The 18568-nt window shown below is 55.4% G+C and overlaps 6 protein-coding genes across 6 annotated transcripts; 1 reads left to right on the plus strand and 5 right to left on the minus strand.

Moving 5' to 3' along the window:
- Positions 1–1749: 1749 nt before the first annotated feature.
- Positions 1750–2516, minus strand: KRP23_12927 (uncharacterized protein; the record flags this gene model as incomplete). The annotated part of the gene is made up of 2 exons (XM_067883576.1): positions 1750–2112; positions 2190–2516. The coding sequence occupies 2 exons, from the start codon at positions 2514–2516 to the stop codon at positions 1750–1752; spliced, it is 690 nt and encodes a 229-aa protein (XP_067739009.1).
- Positions 2517–2804: 288 nt separating this feature from the next.
- KRP23_12928 (Dual-specificity RNA pseudouridine synthase RluA) lies at positions 2805–4109 on the minus strand (the record flags this gene model as incomplete). Its single annotated transcript, XM_067883577.1, has 1 exon — positions 2805–4109. One exon carries the CDS (start codon positions 4107–4109, stop codon positions 2805–2807), a length of 1305 nt encoding a protein of 434 aa, XP_067739010.1.
- Positions 4110–6802: 2693 nt separating this feature from the next.
- Positions 6803–7849, minus strand: KRP23_12929 (uncharacterized protein; the record flags this gene model as incomplete). Its single annotated transcript, XM_067883578.1, has 4 exons — positions 6803–7326; positions 7392–7461; positions 7525–7593; positions 7661–7849. The coding sequence occupies 4 exons, from the start codon at positions 7847–7849 to the stop codon at positions 6803–6805; spliced, it is 852 nt and encodes a 283-aa protein (XP_067739011.1).
- Positions 7850–7983: 134 nt separating this feature from the next.
- On the minus strand, positions 7984–11242 carry KRP23_12930 (Progesterone-induced-blocking factor 1; the record flags this gene model as incomplete). Its single annotated transcript, XM_067883579.1, has 9 exons — positions 7984–8487; positions 8554–8721; positions 8794–8958; positions 9026–9112; positions 9177–9260; positions 9341–9424; positions 9502–10344; positions 10418–10558; positions 10622–11242. The coding sequence occupies 9 exons, from the start codon at positions 11240–11242 to the stop codon at positions 7984–7986; spliced, it is 2697 nt and encodes an 898-aa protein (XP_067739012.1).
- Positions 11243–11479: 237 nt separating this feature from the next.
- On the plus strand, positions 11480–12859 carry KRP23_12931 (EF-hand domain-containing family member B; the record flags this gene model as incomplete). The annotated part of the gene is made up of 2 exons (XM_067883580.1): positions 11480–11503; positions 11576–12859. 2 exons carry the CDS (start codon positions 11480–11482, stop codon positions 12857–12859), a joined length of 1308 nt encoding a protein of 435 aa, XP_067739013.1.
- Positions 12860–12933: 74 nt separating this feature from the next.
- On the minus strand, positions 12934–14084 carry KRP23_12932 (Nucleoporin SEH1; the record flags this gene model as incomplete). Its single annotated transcript, XM_067883581.1, has 3 exons — positions 12934–13524; positions 13589–14002; positions 14073–14084. 3 exons carry the CDS (start codon positions 14082–14084, stop codon positions 12934–12936), a joined length of 1017 nt encoding a protein of 338 aa, XP_067739014.1.
- Positions 14085–18568: the final 4484 nt, after the last annotated feature.

Below are 18568 nucleotides of genomic sequence, written 5' to 3' on the forward strand. Positions count from 1 at the left end.
GCGGAAGAAGCCGCAGATCGAGAGGTCACCACGCACACGGTCCGAGAGCTTGGGGATCTGCGGGAAGTCGATCGAGTGCAGGAAGTGATAACCCGCGCGGTCTCCGTCGCTCATGCGAGCAAAGCCTGTGCACTCGAGGTAGACGTAGTCGCGGTTCTGGACGACACCAGTCCGGCGTAGCGGGATATCCATCTCCATCCACTTGACCACGACCGACGTGAACGGTTCCTCCTCCGAGGGGCTCACGATAGTCGAAAGCACGGCGGCACCATCAAAGTCGTGCACGTACGAGGCCTTGATGCGCATGTCCTCGAGCGTCGGGTTGACGACACCGAACATCATGTCGTCCAGTCTACCCTCGACGCGACCGACCGAGAGGATGGCCGGAAGCTTGGTCGAGCTCGTGTTGCTCATCGCGTCATCTCCGACGTACTCCGGCCGCTCCGTGTACACTTTCATGCGCTCGCGCTCTTTGGACGACTTCCACCGGCGCGGGTCGACCTTGCGACCCCCTTGGAAGAACGGGTTGTCACGCTCGAAGTTGGCCTCGATGATGGTGCGTCCGAGCTCGAGAAGTTGGTTCTTCTCCGAGTCGGAGAGCGCGAGCGCCGGGAACGGGTTGATGGTGAAGCGTTCCTTGCCCATTGCCCGCTACTATGATGCCGAAGAGCTTTGTGTCTCTGCTCCACCAGTTGATTGAGACTTGCGGTGTGACTTCCGACGGAAAGAAACGAGAATGACCAAGTGCCGCCAGGCAAGCGAGCGGCGACGGACGTGAATATTGCTGACCGATACAAACCCAAGCACGCAACGTGCACTAAACGCACGATTTGCACCTCCGAGCCCAGAAACAGGAGATCGAGACGCTCGGAAGCAACGCGTCCCCAGCAGGTTGTGACTGCCGCCGCGGCTCCGACAACCAGGTGGCCGAGGTGACTATCCCTCGCCGTCTTCACGTAATGCCGCAAGACATCGTGTTTCTGCTGCGCGCAAGCTTCGCTCAGCGCAATCCTTGAGCAAGCAGCAGATCCTCCGGCAGCTGCAATCGGCTCGAAGCCGCAGTGCCGCAGCAGACCTTGCCACGGGTGTCCGTAGCTCAAACAGCACACTGGGGACACCACGACACAGGACCATCAAAACTGAAGCGATGCCCTCCTCTCTCGTCGACTGATCGATCGACAACACAGCTCGGGATCACTTAACAGCTTGACGTGCAAGGTTTGGTGTATTTGCCTTGACTCGGAGCAGTGAAACGCAACGTGTTCGGTGCCGACAAAACTACGACCAATGCGCCAGTCCGGTCAAAACCGGAGCAGCACTTCCTGCAACCTGCAGCACTCTGCTGGCTGCGGGGTGTAGTGCATTGGCAGATCAGGGACCGCATTGTCGCGCCCTCGTGCAGCACAGCGGCACTTGAAGGTCCGTCCGTCCACGCTCGACGAGGACTTGATGAGTGCCGTGCCATGATCGAGCACCACCCATGTGGCTCGACTCTCCAGCCTCGGATAAGACAGCGCAAGCACGAGATTCGCATTAAAATGTGTCAAACTCGGACTCGTTTTGGTAGTATCGAAACCTTACCACTTCAACCTGCAGTGATTGCAGTGATAGACAAGTTGGTATCTAACCATCTGCAACTCGCCAACTGTGAGACGGCGGATGCAACGCAAGGTGCCCAACGAAAAAGCTGTTCGTGTTGAAGACACCACACACAAAGTCGACGTTGTCGACCATTCCTACAACAGGGCTTTACAGCGACGAGCACTTCCGCGTGCTGATGAAGTAGTGGAATCCAGCCTGCACCGTGCTGTCGACCGAGTCGATGGCCACCTGCGTGTCTTCCTTGCCGCCAGATTTCTTCACCGCCGTGATCGCGCTGTTGACTCGGAAGTTAGTAGACGCTCCGCACGGTGTCCACACCACAGCACTCACGCCCACTTCGTGCGAGATGAACAAGTCCCTGTCTGTACTCGGAGAGTACTTCTCGGACGCGACGGGTCCACGCTGGCCGGCGAAATAGTACTCGGCGTCGAACTGTCCGTACGAACCGCTCTGGTTCGGCACAAACGCGTTGCCGCGGTAGTCCACGCGAAAAATGCCGATAGAAACGCCCTGGTAAGGATGCAGACGACACCATTTAGTTGCCACAACGCGGTGGATAAGCCACAAGTAGAATCGGCGCCACTTACGCTTTGGACGTCGACAGGGACTGCCAGGTTGCACGATTTGCGGTCACGCGTCACATCGGCGCCAGACGTACGCGCCGCAAACTGCGAGAAGAGAACGGAGACAGCCTGACCGTCTGTAGATAGCACCACAGTGACGGTGTCGACAGGGCAACCCGAGCCAAAGAAAGTAGGCGTGCCAAACTTGAACAAAGCCTTGGCCGAGTCAGCAGCAGGCGGTGCCACAACTACATCAGAAGTAGAAGCATTGCCTGGCGTGGGCTTTGAGAAGCCTGTTTCACCAGTAGCAACACCAATGCACAGCACAGCAAGGATGGCGAGAGCGTTCATCGAAGTGAAATCCTGAGGAGCTTGAGACGAGTGGAAGCAGTTTGCAGAATGAGCTGTTCGGCTCCGTGCACCTTCATCTCTCTTCATGTCCGCTGCAATTGTGGGGTAACCTTCAGCGACGATGTTATCAGAATTCAGGAAGAGAGAGAGCCGCAATACCATTTTACTGCGGTGCCCTACCGATGGAGTTGGTCGATCCAGCAGCAATCAAGTTCCGCAACTGCGTAGCGGTTGCCATTGGCAATTGTTGACAACTTGTCAACAACGACTTGACTGCGGACTCATTGTTTAATGTTGTGCATTCTTAGGCGCTTGTGGCCGCTGATGAATAGTACTCGTGTGTTCTTTGGCTGTAAAAAAGTCAGCGGGGTATGCGCTCTCGAAGCTCAAGCGTTCGTTGGTGACCGGGTGAGTGAAGGAGAGCTTGGCAGCATGTAAACAGAGGCGGGAGGCCCGACAATACACCAGTTCGGGAGAGTACAGCGAGTCACCCAAAATCGGATGTTCGAGGTGCTGCATGTGCAGTCGAAGCTGGTGGGTCTTTCCTGTCACCGGCTTTAGCTCCACCATTGTGAACTTTCGGTCTTCTTCTGATGCTTCGCCCCCAGCATCATCTATCAACCGAGACTGTACCGAATATTCAGTGATTGACCAAAGCGAGCTGGAGGCGTCGACCTCGCGGTCTGTAACTACATGTTGGACAAGCGGCCGAGTCGGATGCTTCTCCATGGGAACCTGCACGCGTCTCGGCGACTCAGATCCTTCCTCTGTTTCCTTAATCCAGCCATGCACACGTGCCACGTACGTTTTGTCAACCAACCGATCTCGAAATTGCGCGTTCAAACTCTGGGCTGCAGACCTGGTCAGCGCGACAACCAGCAGCCCCGACGTCTCCTGGTCCAGGCGGTGCACCATCCGCGCGTCAGGGAACACATTGGCAATGCAGCGGTGCACCGAGACAGGTGCGTCCGGATCAGTGCCATCCACACTCAACACATTGGCAGGCTTCTCCACCACAATAATCGCGTCGTCTCGAAACAGAATTTTCAGCGGCAGTTGAGCCGTCAGGGCTTTGTTGACTGTGTCGCTGGTGTTGCATTCCGCGAACTCGCGAATTTGCACCAGGATCCGATCGGGTTTCGCGCCCAGCGCAACATCCCCCTCTTCAGGCAGCCACACTCGAACTACATGGCGATATTGTCGTCGATTCAGCTCCGACTGGAGCGCGTGGACGCATAGCGCCGCCAACTTTCGAGAAGTGTCGACGGTGGAAAACTCGGATTTTTCTGACGCGAATTTTGCGTGCACGGTAGCAACCCCCGCCTTCCTACAACTGAAAAATAGGCGGAGAGCCAAGTCCGAGCTATAAACGCTGCCTGGGGGCTGCAGTTTGGGCATTCGCTTGAGTTTGTCGAGCGAGAGGCTGCGGATTCGAGTGGGGACTTCCGTTTCCGCGTCATCAGTCGCTTCGAACGCGTCAGTTGGCAGCTGTAGCGTCTTGAGAACTGCTGCAATGAGTTGGTAAATCTCGGTGGTCGCTTCGAGCGGCGTGGCGTCCGTGGCGCTGAGATCGCGCTTCCTCTTGGTGCCCATGGTTTCCGGTGCTGTTAAATCCGACGTGAGCTCGTCCTGACCAATGGTAGCGGGCTATCATTTAGCGAGAGGTTACGACTGACAAGAACTTGCTCAACAAATGTACGTTTATGGGGTGATCAACATGTCGACGAATTGGCACAGGAGCATGTATCCTTTTGACGTGGCTGCTCGAAAGTATCTGCGTATAGACCACTAACTCGTACTACGTAGTAATTTATTATTCACACTGGCCCTGTTCTGCTATCTTGTCGTCGCTACATGGACATCTGGGACATCATGGTCATATCCGAGCTGGACGACGAATGGCTCGTGGCGGAGCGGATGATGCCGCTCTTGCGCCCGTTCTCCATGATCTGGTACGACGCGATCTCCGCCGCGCTAGAAAGCGACGCCTCTGCTAGACACGCTGTGCAAAAGTTGATTTTCCGCTCGGACAGGGTCAGGTCCGCCGTCACCAGGCTGATTTTCTTCTTGATCTTGCAGCCGCTGCACAACGCGCGGAAGCAGCACTTGCAGGTGGTCGCACTCTTGCCCAGCGTCCAGCCAGTGGACGGTCTGCTGCACGTCACGCAGGTGGCGCCTGGGTTCGGAGCTCCGTGTAGTCGTGCTTCCGCGTGAGCCTTCTCCATCTTCCACGTGAGCTTTCGCATCTGACCGCAGTGAACATAGCGCAGCGGAGACAGGAACGCCTCCGTCATGACCGGCACCGCCAGCATGCGGATCATGTCACCAGCAGGGTCCATGAGACCAGTTTTGCACACGTCGATCACGTTCGGTCCGACCTGGCGGAAGAAGCCGCAGATCGAGAGATCACCACGCACGCGGTTCGAGAGCTTGGGGATCTGCGGGAAGTCGATCGAGTGCAGGAAGTGGTAACCCGCGCGATCGCCGTTCTCCATTCGCACAAAGCCTGTGCACTCGAGGTAGACGTAGTCGCGGTTCTGGACGACACCAGTCCGGCGTAGCGGGATATCCATCTCCATCCACTTGACCACGACGGAGTTGAAGGGCTCGTCCACGGTCGGCTCTACGATAGTCGAAAGCACGGCGGCGCCATCGAAGTCGTGCACGTACGAGGCCTTGATGCGCATGTCCTCGAGCGTCGGGTTGACGACGCCGTACATCATGTCGTCGAGCTTACCTTCGACGCGACCGACCGAGAGGATGGCCGGAAGCTTGGACGACGAGTGCATGGTGTTGCTCATGGCGTCCGCGCCCTTGTACTCGGGGCGCTCGGTGTGCACCACCATGTGCTCGCGCTCCTTGGCGAGCTTCCAGCGGCTGTGGTCGACCTTGCGGCCACCTTTGAAGAAGGCGTCGTCGCGCTCGAAGTTGGCCTCGATGAGGGTGCGTCCGAGCTCGAGGAGCTGGTTCTTCTCGGCGTCCGAGAGCTCCAGCGCCGGGAACGGGTTGATGGTGAAGCGTTCCTTGCCCATGCCTGTCAGTTGAAAATCTGTGAGACGTGTTGCCACCGAGCGAAGAAGGAGAGTGAGGGCCACGATCCGGCGAGGCACAAGAGACCGAGGCGCTGCAAGCAGAAGTGCCGGTCTTGCGCACGATTTGCTTTCGCGCGAGCAGAGACGCCGCTGCCACCTTCATAGCGAGGCTGGCACTGACAAGTGCTGGATGGCGACACATTGCGTATTTCTACGGCTCACGGGAAACCAAGCAAGCCCGAGGCTGCCAGCAGATCCCAGGCCACTCTGCGGCGGCCTGGTGGATCGCGTGCAGGCACTGTTGGCGATGGGAAAGCGGAGACCAAGCTGCAAGCCTTCAACTTGAGCGGCTTATTTCGGACCTTGAGGGATGTTATTTAAGCGTGTCTCTTCACTCCTCACCTGCTATCTACAATATCTCACGCATTTCTGAAGTTGAGTCACCGAATTTGTACCAAAGAAGCAGTCAGAAGCCTCTTATATGTTGTACGACAAGTTTTAGTAGAAACGCAGGGTATCTTAATTCAGGGTAAAGTCGACACGAAATCAGATAAAAACCACGCAGCAGACTTTGCTTGAAGCGAGGGATAGCCCCGATGTCGCCACTTGATCTCCTTGCTGCGGCAAGTGATTCCTCGGAGGCAGCACATTCATCGCCGTGACAGTGATTGCCGCTCCGTGATGGCAATCACGCGGTCGTCCAGCATGGCGTGCGTGCTGCACTCGGTCAGCGCTCGGCATCTGTCGACCACCACTTCGGGTGCGAGCTTGCGCGTCGAGTGATGGCTCGCTCGTTTGACACGGTGCGCTGATCCCGAAACAGGAAGTATGCGGACGAAAGCCGCGTGCAACTCCTTTGCCAATTGACGCGGACCTCCAGTCTGAAGTTCAGGGTCACCGCATCCTGAGCTTCATTCGCTATCGACGATCAACGAGGGGCGCTCAGGTGGTGGGCCTGCCATGAGCCGGACGGGACTCGAAAGACGGCTCTGTGGTGCCATCGCCGCCTCAAGACTTGGCATGTTTATCCCCGAGGCAGTCGCGATAGTCGTCGGCCTCAACGGACAGAGAACAGAGCAAGCAAACAATCGGCATGTCCTTTGGTAAGTCACGTTGGCTTACGTTACTGTACCAACTTCAAACCGCAGACTTGAGACTTGGAGATCAAGAATGAGGCGGTGTAGCGTGGGGTTACCACGCCGAGGTATCCGCTACCGTGGCATGGAGGGCGGCACAAGTCGCAGGCTTTGCTCGCTATGGCTGTTGTTCCCGCGCTACCTGTGCGGCTTTTGCCTCTTTCGCCGCCCTGACGCTCTCGATCGCATCTTCGATAAGTTCCACGTACTCCTCGGACAGTGAGGACGCGCGCGCGAGGATCATGGCGCGCTGCAGTGCGTGTCCGGCCTCGCTCCAGCGCTTGTTCGCCATCAGCAGCTGCGAGTAGTTGAACAACACGGCGGGGATTTCCCGGTCGAGCGCCGCGAGGTCCGCCGCCTCCGTGTTGGATGCCTTGGACAGCTCTCGCCGGCCGCGGTTCTGGTCGTACGCGCTGACCGCCTGCTTGAAATGCCTCTCCGCCGTCTGGACGTGGCCTCTGTTCTCGTAGGACTGCGCGATCCGGTCCAGCGTGACCACGCGGTTCCGTTCCCTCTTGGCGACTTTCATTTCCCTCGAGTTGTGCTCCAACGCGTCCAGGTAGTAGTTCGTCGCGGGCACCCCTCGCTCCAGCGACTCGTACTGCGCCGCGATAGAAAACGCCAACTCAAACAAGTGGCGGTCTGTACAGCAGCGTCGTGTTCAGTGATGCAAGGACACGACAGCCAGAGTGGAGATGGCAACACACCGTGTGGGTTGGTGCTCTTGATGACGTCGTAAGCATGCAGGCAATGCTTGAGCGCCTGCTTGGGGTCGCCCTGCAATGAATGGCAAGTCAGTCAGAGGACCAGTGCACTCGACAGCAGACCACAGTCGCCTACCTCCTTGGCACTTTGCTCCGCCTGCTTCACCAGCCGCTCGACCTGCTTCACCGGCGCACTATCGCGATTCTTCAGTCGACATAACAAGCGCTTGTCAGCTTCAGTCTCGCCATCTCTCAGCATCGGAGCGCTGCACCTGGTAGAAGTGGACGCCCGTAGCTCCGGCCGCCACTATGACCGTCAGCAGCACGACCTCCTTCCCCAACCAGCGCTTGAAATCCGCCTTCAGAGCCTCGTCCGGGTTCCTCGCTGCATTGGCAAGAGTCCTCGAGCCCAGGGTGGAGGTGGCTGTGCGGCGCAGAGGACGCAAGAAACGTGCGGCCATGGCAGCACTTGGTCTCCGATGGGGAAATGGACGTTTTGGCCAATGGGAACAGGAAGACAGCGCAGGACAAGCGGCCTGCACGCGCAGGAAGCTCTAACTGTATTGGTGTGGCTGTCTATTGTAGTGGGTTGCTGTCACTGCTCAGGAGCTCGGAGCTTCGTGTACCACCTGGGAGCACTCGAGATGCTCGACGTCGAGCTGGCGACCTCGGATGCAGGTCGGTCCAAGCTCGGGTCGTCTTTTTGGCGCAATGGAGTCGGTGGTTGTGTCATCTTCGAGGCGATCGACGGCGGTGGAGAGACCTTCGCAAACGACGAGATGATCGGGGAAGCGTCCACTGCATTGGCTGTCGCTGGAGCTTTCAAGAACTCGTGGTGGTGTGCCATTTGACTGGCAGGCACAAGCTGCTTTGTGTGGTTGGTAGTTTGGAGTTTGCCTCGTAGCAATTGCACGGTGGCCTTCAGGGCATCCAGATCCCCACGACGAGAAAGCAGTTGCTGGAGTTGGTGCTGCAGCGACGCGTTTGCATCCTGGAGCTGGTGGTACTGTGTTCTCAACTGGCGCAGCTGCGACTGAGCTTCCTGTGATGTCCTAACAGCACCTTGTAGTTCTTGTTCACGCCTCGTGAGTTTGTCAATCTGCCAGCAGAACGAGTAATCGTATAAGTACACGGCACAGCATGACGAGGCTATAAACCAGCGCACCAGGTATGATTGTGGTTGGTGGAAGCTTGCTAGCTTGGCTTTGAGCTCAACCACTTCTTGCTGGAGTCTTGCGCGTTCACTGGACACCTCGTTCAGCGTCTGTTCAAGGGCGATCGCTTCTCGCTGGGACTTGACGACTCGCTGGGCGAGCAACACGCTTTGCTGGAACTAAAGACAAAACCGCACGTGGTGGCTGTTAGTTCCACATTCCAAGCTACAGCAGCCGATTTGAAGCCTTACCCGTCTTTTAGTTGTTGTTGGAATCGCCCCGAACGTGGTCATCACTTCTTGTAGCTTCGAACCACCACCTGCTTCACCTTTCTCTCCTGCTGCGATCTCGCCAGTTTGCACCACAGCTCCGTCCAGGTCAATCTCCAGCAGCTCGTATTCCTTCAACTTGTTTCGCTGTCCATTGAAGGTGAATTCACTGTTAGAAATATAGCACTTGGTTCACTTGCTCTGTTCGTCTCACCTCGACTCCCAGCGCCGCTTCTAGTTGGGTGATGCGCGTAGTGGACGTCGTTTCTAACCTTGCAAACTCCTCCTTGTGTGCTTCCACCTGTGACATCGAGCCATTAGCTTCACCACACGTTCCCTAGCGGAGCAACCGGTTCTTAACTTACTTTCTGCGACAGCATTTCAATCTCTAGCCTTGCGTTACGGGCGTTTGTGACCTTTTCTTCCAGCGTCAGCTTGACCTGGCTTATCTGTAGTTCGATGAAGACGGAGTGCGTGAGTTTAATGTCCAACCAAGAACAACGGTGAAGTGTTTCAAGGCGCGAATCACCTCAAAATGCCTCATCTTGAGCTCGTTTCGAGCAGAAGCGAGTGCTGTCGTATGCGTACTCTCCATCCGAGTCGTTTCGAGGACCTGGTGGACAAACCCACAGACACCACAGTCAGCGTTATATTGTACTGCAACGTCAACTTGCACAGCAGAAAACTCGCCTTTTCATCGAGTGCCGATTGGACGCTATCTAAGCGCGCTTGCAGCACCTCCACGTGCTTCAAAGCGTCATCTCTCGCTTCTTTCAGCAATCGATTTTCGCGCTCGTACACGACCTGCCCGTCGTTGCGGATCCGTTCGATCTCGCGTTTCGATAGCTCCATGAACTTGGCCATTTCGTCGTCTAGCTTCTTTTCAAAATGCAGTCGGGTCTCATTCTGCAGCTGTACACTCGCGCTGAGGTTGCCGTCGTGCTTATCCTGAAGCGAGTTTACTTTTTCTTGCAATTCGTACTGAGACGTGCGCAATTTCGCCATCTGCTCCTCAAGCTGCGTGTTGGTATCCTGCAGGAACGTCTTGTCCGCTGTCAGTAGAGCGATCTTCTGGTGCAGATCACTGCTGGTGGTAGAGGTTTCATCAAATGTAGCCGTGAGAGCATCGTGTTCACGCTGCAGCACCTGCAAGTCTCTCTTCAGACGTTCCGACTCCTTCTGCAAACCTCGTTGATCGCTATAAATCTCTTCGTTACGGCGTTGTTCCTCCTTCATTCCATCAAGTTGCTCGACAAGCGCCTTGATTTGATTCTCGAGCTCATGTCTGGTAGCTTCCGACAGTTCCAACTCATGCTGTAAGCGTCTCTTATCTGCCTCGGCGATGCGTTGTACCTGTGCAACCTCATCTGAAGCGCCAACTGCGGCCGCTTTGTCTGCACTACTGCTCTTTTGAAGAGATTCCAACTCCCGTCGGCAGATTTCCAGCTCGGTTTCGAGTTTCCGCACTTTCGAGTGGATGGCCAGCTGGATGTACTCGCGAATGGACAGGTCCTCCTCACTTTGCCGGGATAACTGCAAGCGCAGCAAAATGATGACACACGTTTACACCCTAGAGCAACAGCATCGACAACGAAGCAAGCCAAACCTGTTCTGCCAAGGCGTCCGAAATCTGCAGAGTAGCAAAGTGTGTCTTCTCCATCTTGAGGCGAGTCAGCGCAGCCCCAAGCTCAGCTCGAACCTGCTCCAGGTCCTTTTCAACTCGATCCCGCTCGTCGGTAAGCTTATGCTGTTCACAAAACCACCAGTCAAACCTCTTGCACGCAACGAATGCGGCATTTCACCAGCTCACCTCTTTCTCAGCGGCCTTCTCCTGCCACGACGCTCGTTCCTGCTGCAAGGCCTTCTCCAGCTCCCTCTGCGCCTGTAAACTTAGCGCCAACTGCGCTCGGATCTTGCCCACCTGAATCTCGTAGAACTTCTTCATCACCGCCTCACTGCCGTCCGCAGCAGCTCGTTGCTGTGGCGTCTGCTGCAACCTGTTGGTTCTCCCGAATGGTTGTTGCCCTGGGGACAGCTGACTCAAGTGGTCGTCAAACTGGGAGATACCTCGTCCTGTGGGGATCTGGTCGTAGTGGCCGAAGGAATGAGGCAGCGACAGATCGCTGGACAGGCCCTCGCTCGCCGAATCTGACGGTAGAGTGAGCGAGAGCTCCCCAACATCGTCCTCCTCCTCTTCGTTTTCCTCGTCGTTCACTGCCTCGATCTCGATCTCTTCGTCAACTGGGGACTCGTCGGCGTCTGCAGCTGCGTGTGGCGCCGGTTCTGGACCTGAATCGGCGCCGTTTCCAGCAGTGACAACGGCTTCTGCTGCGTCTTCCGGACCTAGCACGTGTCTGGACACGCCCAATTGGGCGGCGAGTCGCCGGAAGCGCCGATCGTCGTCGGCTGCCGAAGCTGCTCGGCGCGCCATAATGGACTTGATCTGAGTATGGAAGTGCTCGCTCAAGACATGTGAGGTGGGTTTCTGGTGTACGATACGTAGAATATGAAGATGAAGAGGTCGGATGGAAATAGATGCGACGAAAGGACGCCAAAAGTGCGTGGCAGGGTGATGAGCGCTTGTTGTCCCTGTGAGCGGCGTGTATTTCCGACTCAATCAACCGACGGAACAGCGCACACGCAGCTCGAAGGCGCCGAGATCACGAAGATGAGCGGCTACAACAAGCCACGGGTATGCCGGCAGAGATCCATGCTGTGATTGACATTGTGTGTGGACTAAACCGTGTTGCGCAATGCTATTCAGCCGGCTGGGATTGGACCGGAGCCCCAACGAGACACTACGGCGCTGTGCCTCACGTTCCCGCAGCGCCCGCGCACTCCGGAGGAAATTCAGCATTTCCGCAAGTCGTATTTCTCCGAGCCGGGTTCTCGCATCGCACACCCAGGGCTGATCAATGACCTCAAGCGGATCGATCCTAGGACCAAGTTTGGTGTAGTCACGACAGGCAGTGAACACGTGCCGGAGATGCTTATCAGTGGGCCTGCTACAGAGTATCAGCGTATCAACCTCGCCAAGCTCGAGGCCAACTACGCCAGTCACAAGCGAGAGCCACTAGGCAAAACGTACTCCCGAGGCCATAAGCTGCCAGCTCACGTGCAGAGACCCGAGTTTGCATTTGGTATAAGCGGGACGTTCTGCGAGTCGGCCAAGGAGCTGCTCTATCCATCGACGTCGGCTAGGCTGTTGAATAGCGAGCAGGACGAAGCGCTATACAGGCGTTCGCACGGATCTGTCGCCCCTGGAGAGCAGAAGAATCGCAATTACCGGTGGGACTCAGCAAAAATTGATCCGGCCAAATACCGCTTCGGCTTGAAGCCCGATGGTAGCACCGGTCGTGAGGGTGGAGAGGTGGCTGTGGTCTTAAACCCGGAAATGAACGAGGCCGCCATACCTCCCGCTGTCGCACCTCAGCATCTCGAGGATCGACGGACACTCTACGACCACCTTGGCAAGCCTCGACATTTGGGTGCTGCAGACATCGACAACTTGCCGAGCAGCCACGTATTCGGCATTACGACCCAGGACAGCGTTTCTGCGTGGCTGTGCATCCAAGGAGAGTACTCACGAGAAGAGCAGCAACCCGACCCGGACCTGGGCCGCGCAGTAAATCACGGCTGGAGAAATGCCACGGCGGACTCGCGATTGTTTGGAGTGCCTACCATTCGGAGTGACATCCCTGCGCCAGCACGGCGGTCGGTCGCAGATGGCCAAAACTACGGAGATGATGCCAACGCACAGGCATTGCTGTATCCTGAGGAATTTTCCTCCAGCGGCGTGACGAACGCAGAGTTCGCCCAGCCTTGCGATCAGAAGTATTTGAGGGGGCTTTTCCAGAAGATAGGCCACACAGTGTCCGACGAAGACTTTGAGTCGATCTGGAGGCAGGCAACGCAGAGTGTGCGGTACACACCAATCGGCCAAGTAAGCATTGCCGACTACCGCGATGCACTCAACGACTTCCTCGAGGCTCAGGGAAGAGGTCCAGCAGCACTACAACAGTGGCAGAGTCGCGTGCACACTATGTAGATGATACGTTTCCATCATATCAAAAATATTCACTTCCATCATTCGATACCATTGCTCACCTATGACGCTGAGGCTCAGCTTGTTCGCAGGTCCATCGGAGGTGGCGCCGCTGCAGGGCCGAGATCGCCACAAATCGTGTTCACGCATGCCCAGTTACCTTCAAAGTCGCTCTTCCACATGCGTACAGTGCCGTCATCGCCGGACGACGCCAACATGGTGCCTGTGACGTTCCATTCCACGCGCCAAACCTCGGAGTCGTGGTGGTGCTTGCGCGCCACCTCCTCCACATCCGCCTGCAAGTGGTCGTCTTCCTGGATCGTGAGTCTCCAGATGCGCACCGTGCGGTCCTTGCTCGCCGTGGCCAGCAAGTGCGACGAGCGGCCCATGTTGGGCGCCCAGCACACGTCGTGGATCGCGTCAGAGTGGCCTGCAAGCTCCGCCACGACCTGCCACCTGCGGTACGAGTTGTTGTAGCCCCATACCTTGGCCACGTCGCTGTTTCCACCCACGACGATCATGGGCACGTCGAAGCGCGACTTGTTCCACGACACGCACGTGGCGCCGTCCTTGTCGGCCAAAAACTCTTCCTGCAGCGGCCAGTGCGACAGGTTCATCACGTCGATTGCCTCGTACATGCGCACAAAGCCGTCCTCGGACGCCGTGGCCTGCATCAACAAAGTCAGTCAGTGCATTATGCCCCCCCCCCCCCCCTCTCGACGATCAACGTACGAGTCGCAGCCCCAAGTGTCTGGGGGCGAACTTAACGTCGTGCACCGAGTCCCGGGCGTCCACGAGCTGCGCCTGATTGCGCCATCCCTCCTTGGTGCCTGCACCGGGCGTCCCATTATTGGCAGCCTCCCCCGTCACGCTCAGATACATGCCCTGGTCCTCCCACACGGAGACCGTGCGGTCGAAGGAGCACGAGGCCAGGATCTGGCCGAACTCCGGGTGGGCCCACTCCACCTTCCAGACGCTGGCCTGGTGCGCGTTCCACTCGTGCTCGAGGCGCCACTCCTGGCCGTGCTCCTCCCAGATCTTGATCTTGCGGTCCGAGCTGCACGTGGCCAGCCGCTTCCCGTAGAAGTCGAAGCTCATGTCGTGGATGAAGTCCGAGTGCTGCGACGGGAACCGCCGGAAGATTTTCTGAAAGACGTTGCATAGGGCGTTAGTGGCGGCGTTGTAGACGCAGGAAGGCACGAGGGAGGGAGCGGACCGTAGCGTTCATTTTCGATTCGATACTAAATGATGAGCTGTAAAACCCTTATATAGGGTTTGGGACTCCGATTTATGTGTTGCAGTTATAAGAGCAATTGACGTCTTCAGACAACTGCATAGTACAGCACATTTCTGGGGAAAAGAACTTGAAAGAATGTGACTCTTTCTCTTTGCACTCCACTTGAACTGCTCACTCCTCCTTCGGTCCGCTCTCGCTCAGGTTCTTTTAGAAATACTCGGTTTTCCTGCTAACCATGACTATGTACGTCGGTGGATCTGGCGGTGCGCCAGCACCCCACTCTGGGAAATCTTGAGATGACCACCAAAATCATTTCCAGATTCCTAGGGCCACCTCCAAGCCTGTTGCTCAGCGAGACCTGCGAGCTCGGAACGGTTGCCCCGCTGGACTGGATCTGGTCCGCCAGCTGCACCACTAATGTCGACGACAGAACGCCAGGATAGTCTCTTACGAATTACGTGCGGTCGGATCCGCATTATCATCGCTGGCAGTTCTCCAAGTCGTTGTACGCCGCTGCTGGACGAGGTCATATGGCGGTTCAAGAGAGGCTATTCGCACGGAGGTGGTCCGAGCTGCTGCACGTTGCGGTCATCTGCACGTGCTTCGACTTCTTTGGGGACATCGATCTCGCATCGTGACGAGAGAGAGTACTGCCGAGAACGAAGTTGGTCAAGGTGAATATTGGCCAGAGTGAGTTTGCAGAGACGCTGTTACCCGAAGGCACAACCGTCCTAGACTTTGCTTACGGTTGTCCACGACCCGAAGTGATTCGAACGAAGGTAGAAAGTGGATACAAGTGGCGGAATGAGAAAGATGTCGTCTCGGTGTTGATCAATGCAGCCAAGGGTGGGAGCATGGAGCTCATGCGTCAAATATTTCAAATTCATTCACCGCTCCAAGATGATAACGCGTTTGGAAAAATGCGTGGCGAAGCACTCCGAGAGAGGGGTACTTGTACGGTAGCTTGGGTGTGCTACAGTGGTTGATGGGGCATCCATTGGGCCGTGAACTGTGTGGAGAAATGAAAGAAGAGACCACAACCTGGCACCCCTTCCGCGAAGAACTCTTCAGAGCTGAAGCTGCGGCAGGCCACATCGAAGCGATGCAGTATCTCTACGAGCAAAGGCTAATCACTGGCGTGTGTCGCTGGGCTACTGAGTTGCCCGTAGTGGAGATATGTCGATTCTTGAGTGGCTGGATGGAAAGTATCCTGGGGTATGCGACAGCGGCGCGATGAAATTTGCAGCTTATGAGGGGTATCTTGACACAGCGAAATGGCTGCACGTTAATCGGTCGGAAATATGTACGAGCGACGCAACATACCACAATCGAATAAAGTTGATGTTGCGATTCGTCGTCGTTGGTGATTTCCACCAAGCATTCCAAAGACCCAAAATGGCTCGACTGTCATTTCAACGTCCCCCGCTTCCGACACGCTGCAAGAATGGGGTCTGCTATGGAGAGCTTTCTGGAGCTACGTTGCTATCTCTTTTCGGATTGGTTCTGGGGCATCAGCGCAGTGAATCTCTAGATCGGGATGGCCTCGAAGTAATAACGTCCTACTTTGTTTGTGAGATGTTGTCCGATGTTCGCTATAATACTCTTGAAACACCAGCAAATGGATAGGTTCTGACAAGATGTCGTCATTCTCCTCTTCAGTTCTTCCGAAGTACCCAGACTCAACAAAGGCAAGGAAGTACTTTAGTGTGTTGTGTCAACACTGATTAATGAAAAACGTTGTATCACGAGATCGAGCAAATCAACCTCCAGGGAAACGAGCAATTTGAGCAAAATACCCCCCCCCCCACGATGACTGGGAAAATTAAACTCCATCCTTCTTCCAGGCTGATCACCCGGTAGCACATTCCTCAGTTTTTTTAACAAGTCTTGCTTAGGTTGGCACAAACATATTCGGATTGGCACAGTTGTCGCGTTCCCGACGATGACACCTCAATCACGCTCTGTCGCGTGGCACATCTTGAAGCCTAGGTCGTTCTCGGGGCGTGTGGAGACGTTGAGATATCGTACAGCCGCCGCCAGGTCGAGCGCTCGAATCGCCCGATTGATCGTGCGGACAGCCATGCTGCGTGGCATTGCTCTGGCCTCGAATCGTCCCAGAAGAATTTCACTGCTGCTCCTGTTTTTCAAACGTGTGATTCACAGTCGACATGGACGAACAGGACGAACTGCACACCCGAGTTGCGGACATAACAACTTTTCTGCGGGAGGGCTTTACTTTGAACAAGCAAAGACAAGATGGTGCTGTCACGGCAACTGGAGCCGATGGGGAAGGTAGGTGATACACACAAAGTTTCAAACTCTGACGTGCCACGAAAGCACAAACCACCTAGGGTCACACCCTTTCTGAACTGCTCTTTGAATATGGCTGCACAAGCTTGATCCAGAACAAGTGCTAGCCGCAAAAATACATGTTTGATCTGATGACACCGAGTATTTTTGTCAGCTTCATGCGGCTGTGGTTCTGATTGACCTCCAAGTTCGTTCATTGCATGGCGTGGCATGGTGCCATGGTGTCGTCGAAGTGGATGCATCCACGACTATGGTGTGGCAGTCTCCCAGCCTATCACTTGTTGTCACAGGAAGAGGCAAAGCAAGAGGTCTGCTTGGCATTCTCAGCATGTACCTAATCGTGAACTAACCCCATACTGATTGTTGGTCTTAGAAACGAATTAGTGAACTCTACTTCGATTCCTGCAGATTCGCAGATCTCCGTATGCAGGTAGGAGCAGCAGCTGAGTTCCCAACGCTTGTGCAAATATTTGAGACCACTAAAAAGGTTTGTGGATCTCCTGACAGATACGGCTCAAACTCAAAGAATTGCCTATAAACTCGCAGTCACCGGCTGTGTATTGGGATATGCTGGAGCTTTTCGACGAATACCTTCCGCTCGTGCTATCTATCCAGCGCTATCACTCAGCGAGACCCTCCAAAAGCACGAAGCTGCCACACTCTCTCAACATTTTTCCGCCTTTGTTTTACGGTTTTGGTGAGCTGAACCTGCTTACCGATCGGCTGGTTGGCAAGCAACAGTGCGCTCAATTCAGCATTCCGGTTGAGCTGGCGCTCGTGTTGTACACGATGGGTCAATTGCACGCAACCCACGCCGAAAGTCAGGTCGGGCAAGGAGGTGAAAGTTTAACACTGGCGAGCTGGCCTACAATGCAACACGCTGAAATATCGTGGCAGAGTGCCCAAAGCTTTTTCCGTTGGGCAAGCTTCTACTCAGGTCAAATCAAGGATGGATTTGAGTCTAGTGATTTAGTGACGAGGCCAATTCGGACATTCTTCGAAGCGACCGCGATGCACACTGCTACGTTGGCGCGCATGTGCGCTTGTCACCGACTGTCGACTCATATTTCTGGTGTACGTTCATGCTGCAATTATTCTGCATCGTTGCGTGCATTATCTCTGACTGGACAATCTCCAACTTGTGTTGCTGCTTTACAATAGTTGTCTCTCACAGACATGAGACCGGAACGTCTGTCTCGAATCGGATCTGTGTGCGCACGACGAGCGCTAACACTGGTTCGTGAGGCAGATTCCTTACAGTCCTGCCTACCAGAGAGCAGGTACAGCTCGGCGTAGTGCAACAAACAAAACCTGCAGATAAATTTTAGGCTGATAGTATTCGATGTGCTCTACTTTCAGGTTTTCTGAGCAGATGAGGTGGTGTCTACATGCGTACAAGATTCGGTGGACAGCCATCTATTACCAGTGTGAGTTGGCAATCTACCGACTTGACGCGAATCCAGGTATGTCCAGTAGACCAGTGTGTCTCGGAATGAAATGCAGGTACTGACCGTGCTTACTCCTGTGGTATGTTGCACACGGATCAATAGATATTGCCATCTACTTCTGTGATAGTCTACTCAAGCTTCGAATACCACATTTGGCAGCAGCTTCACCTCAGCAACAGGACTCGTCGTTTTCGCAATTTGCACACGAAATTCAGCTGAAACACCACACACAGCTCACTGAAGCACTGGATTTGAAAAAAGTCCTGTTGAATGCCTGTCGAAGGCGATTTGGAACAACGTGGGCATTTCAAGCGCTTGATAAGTGTCTGGGTGAAGAACTGCTCGGTGTTCGTGATATGGGGCCAATATTCAGTGGCGAGCAGCGCGAAGCTGATGGCGCAGTGGAAGACGAAGCAAACGACTATGCGTCTCCGTTTCTTGTGGAAGTGATTGCTGCAAATGTCGAGGAAGCGATCTTACGCGCAGAAGGCGATGGCCCTCCAATAGCCTTGGTCGACGCGAAAGAAGCTGAACATCCTTCGCAAGCAGCGAGATGGGGGATAAAGCCCGCTTTACCAAGCGAGAGTAAAGCTGCTCTCCAGACACAAAACCAAATAAACTCGGGCCAATTGGCTGAGTCGGCATCACAAGCAAAAGTTCTGAGCTCCGAACAACCGAGAAAGCGTCCAGCTAGTGCAACGCAGCAAAGCTCTGGCT

Source organism: Phytophthora ramorum, assembly GCF_020800215.1.
Source record: "Phytophthora ramorum isolate Pr-102 chromosome Unknown Phyram_PR-102_s0016, whole genome shotgun sequence".
NCBI classification, from domain to species: domain Eukaryota; phylum Oomycota; class Peronosporomycetes; order Peronosporales; family Peronosporaceae; genus Phytophthora; species Phytophthora ramorum.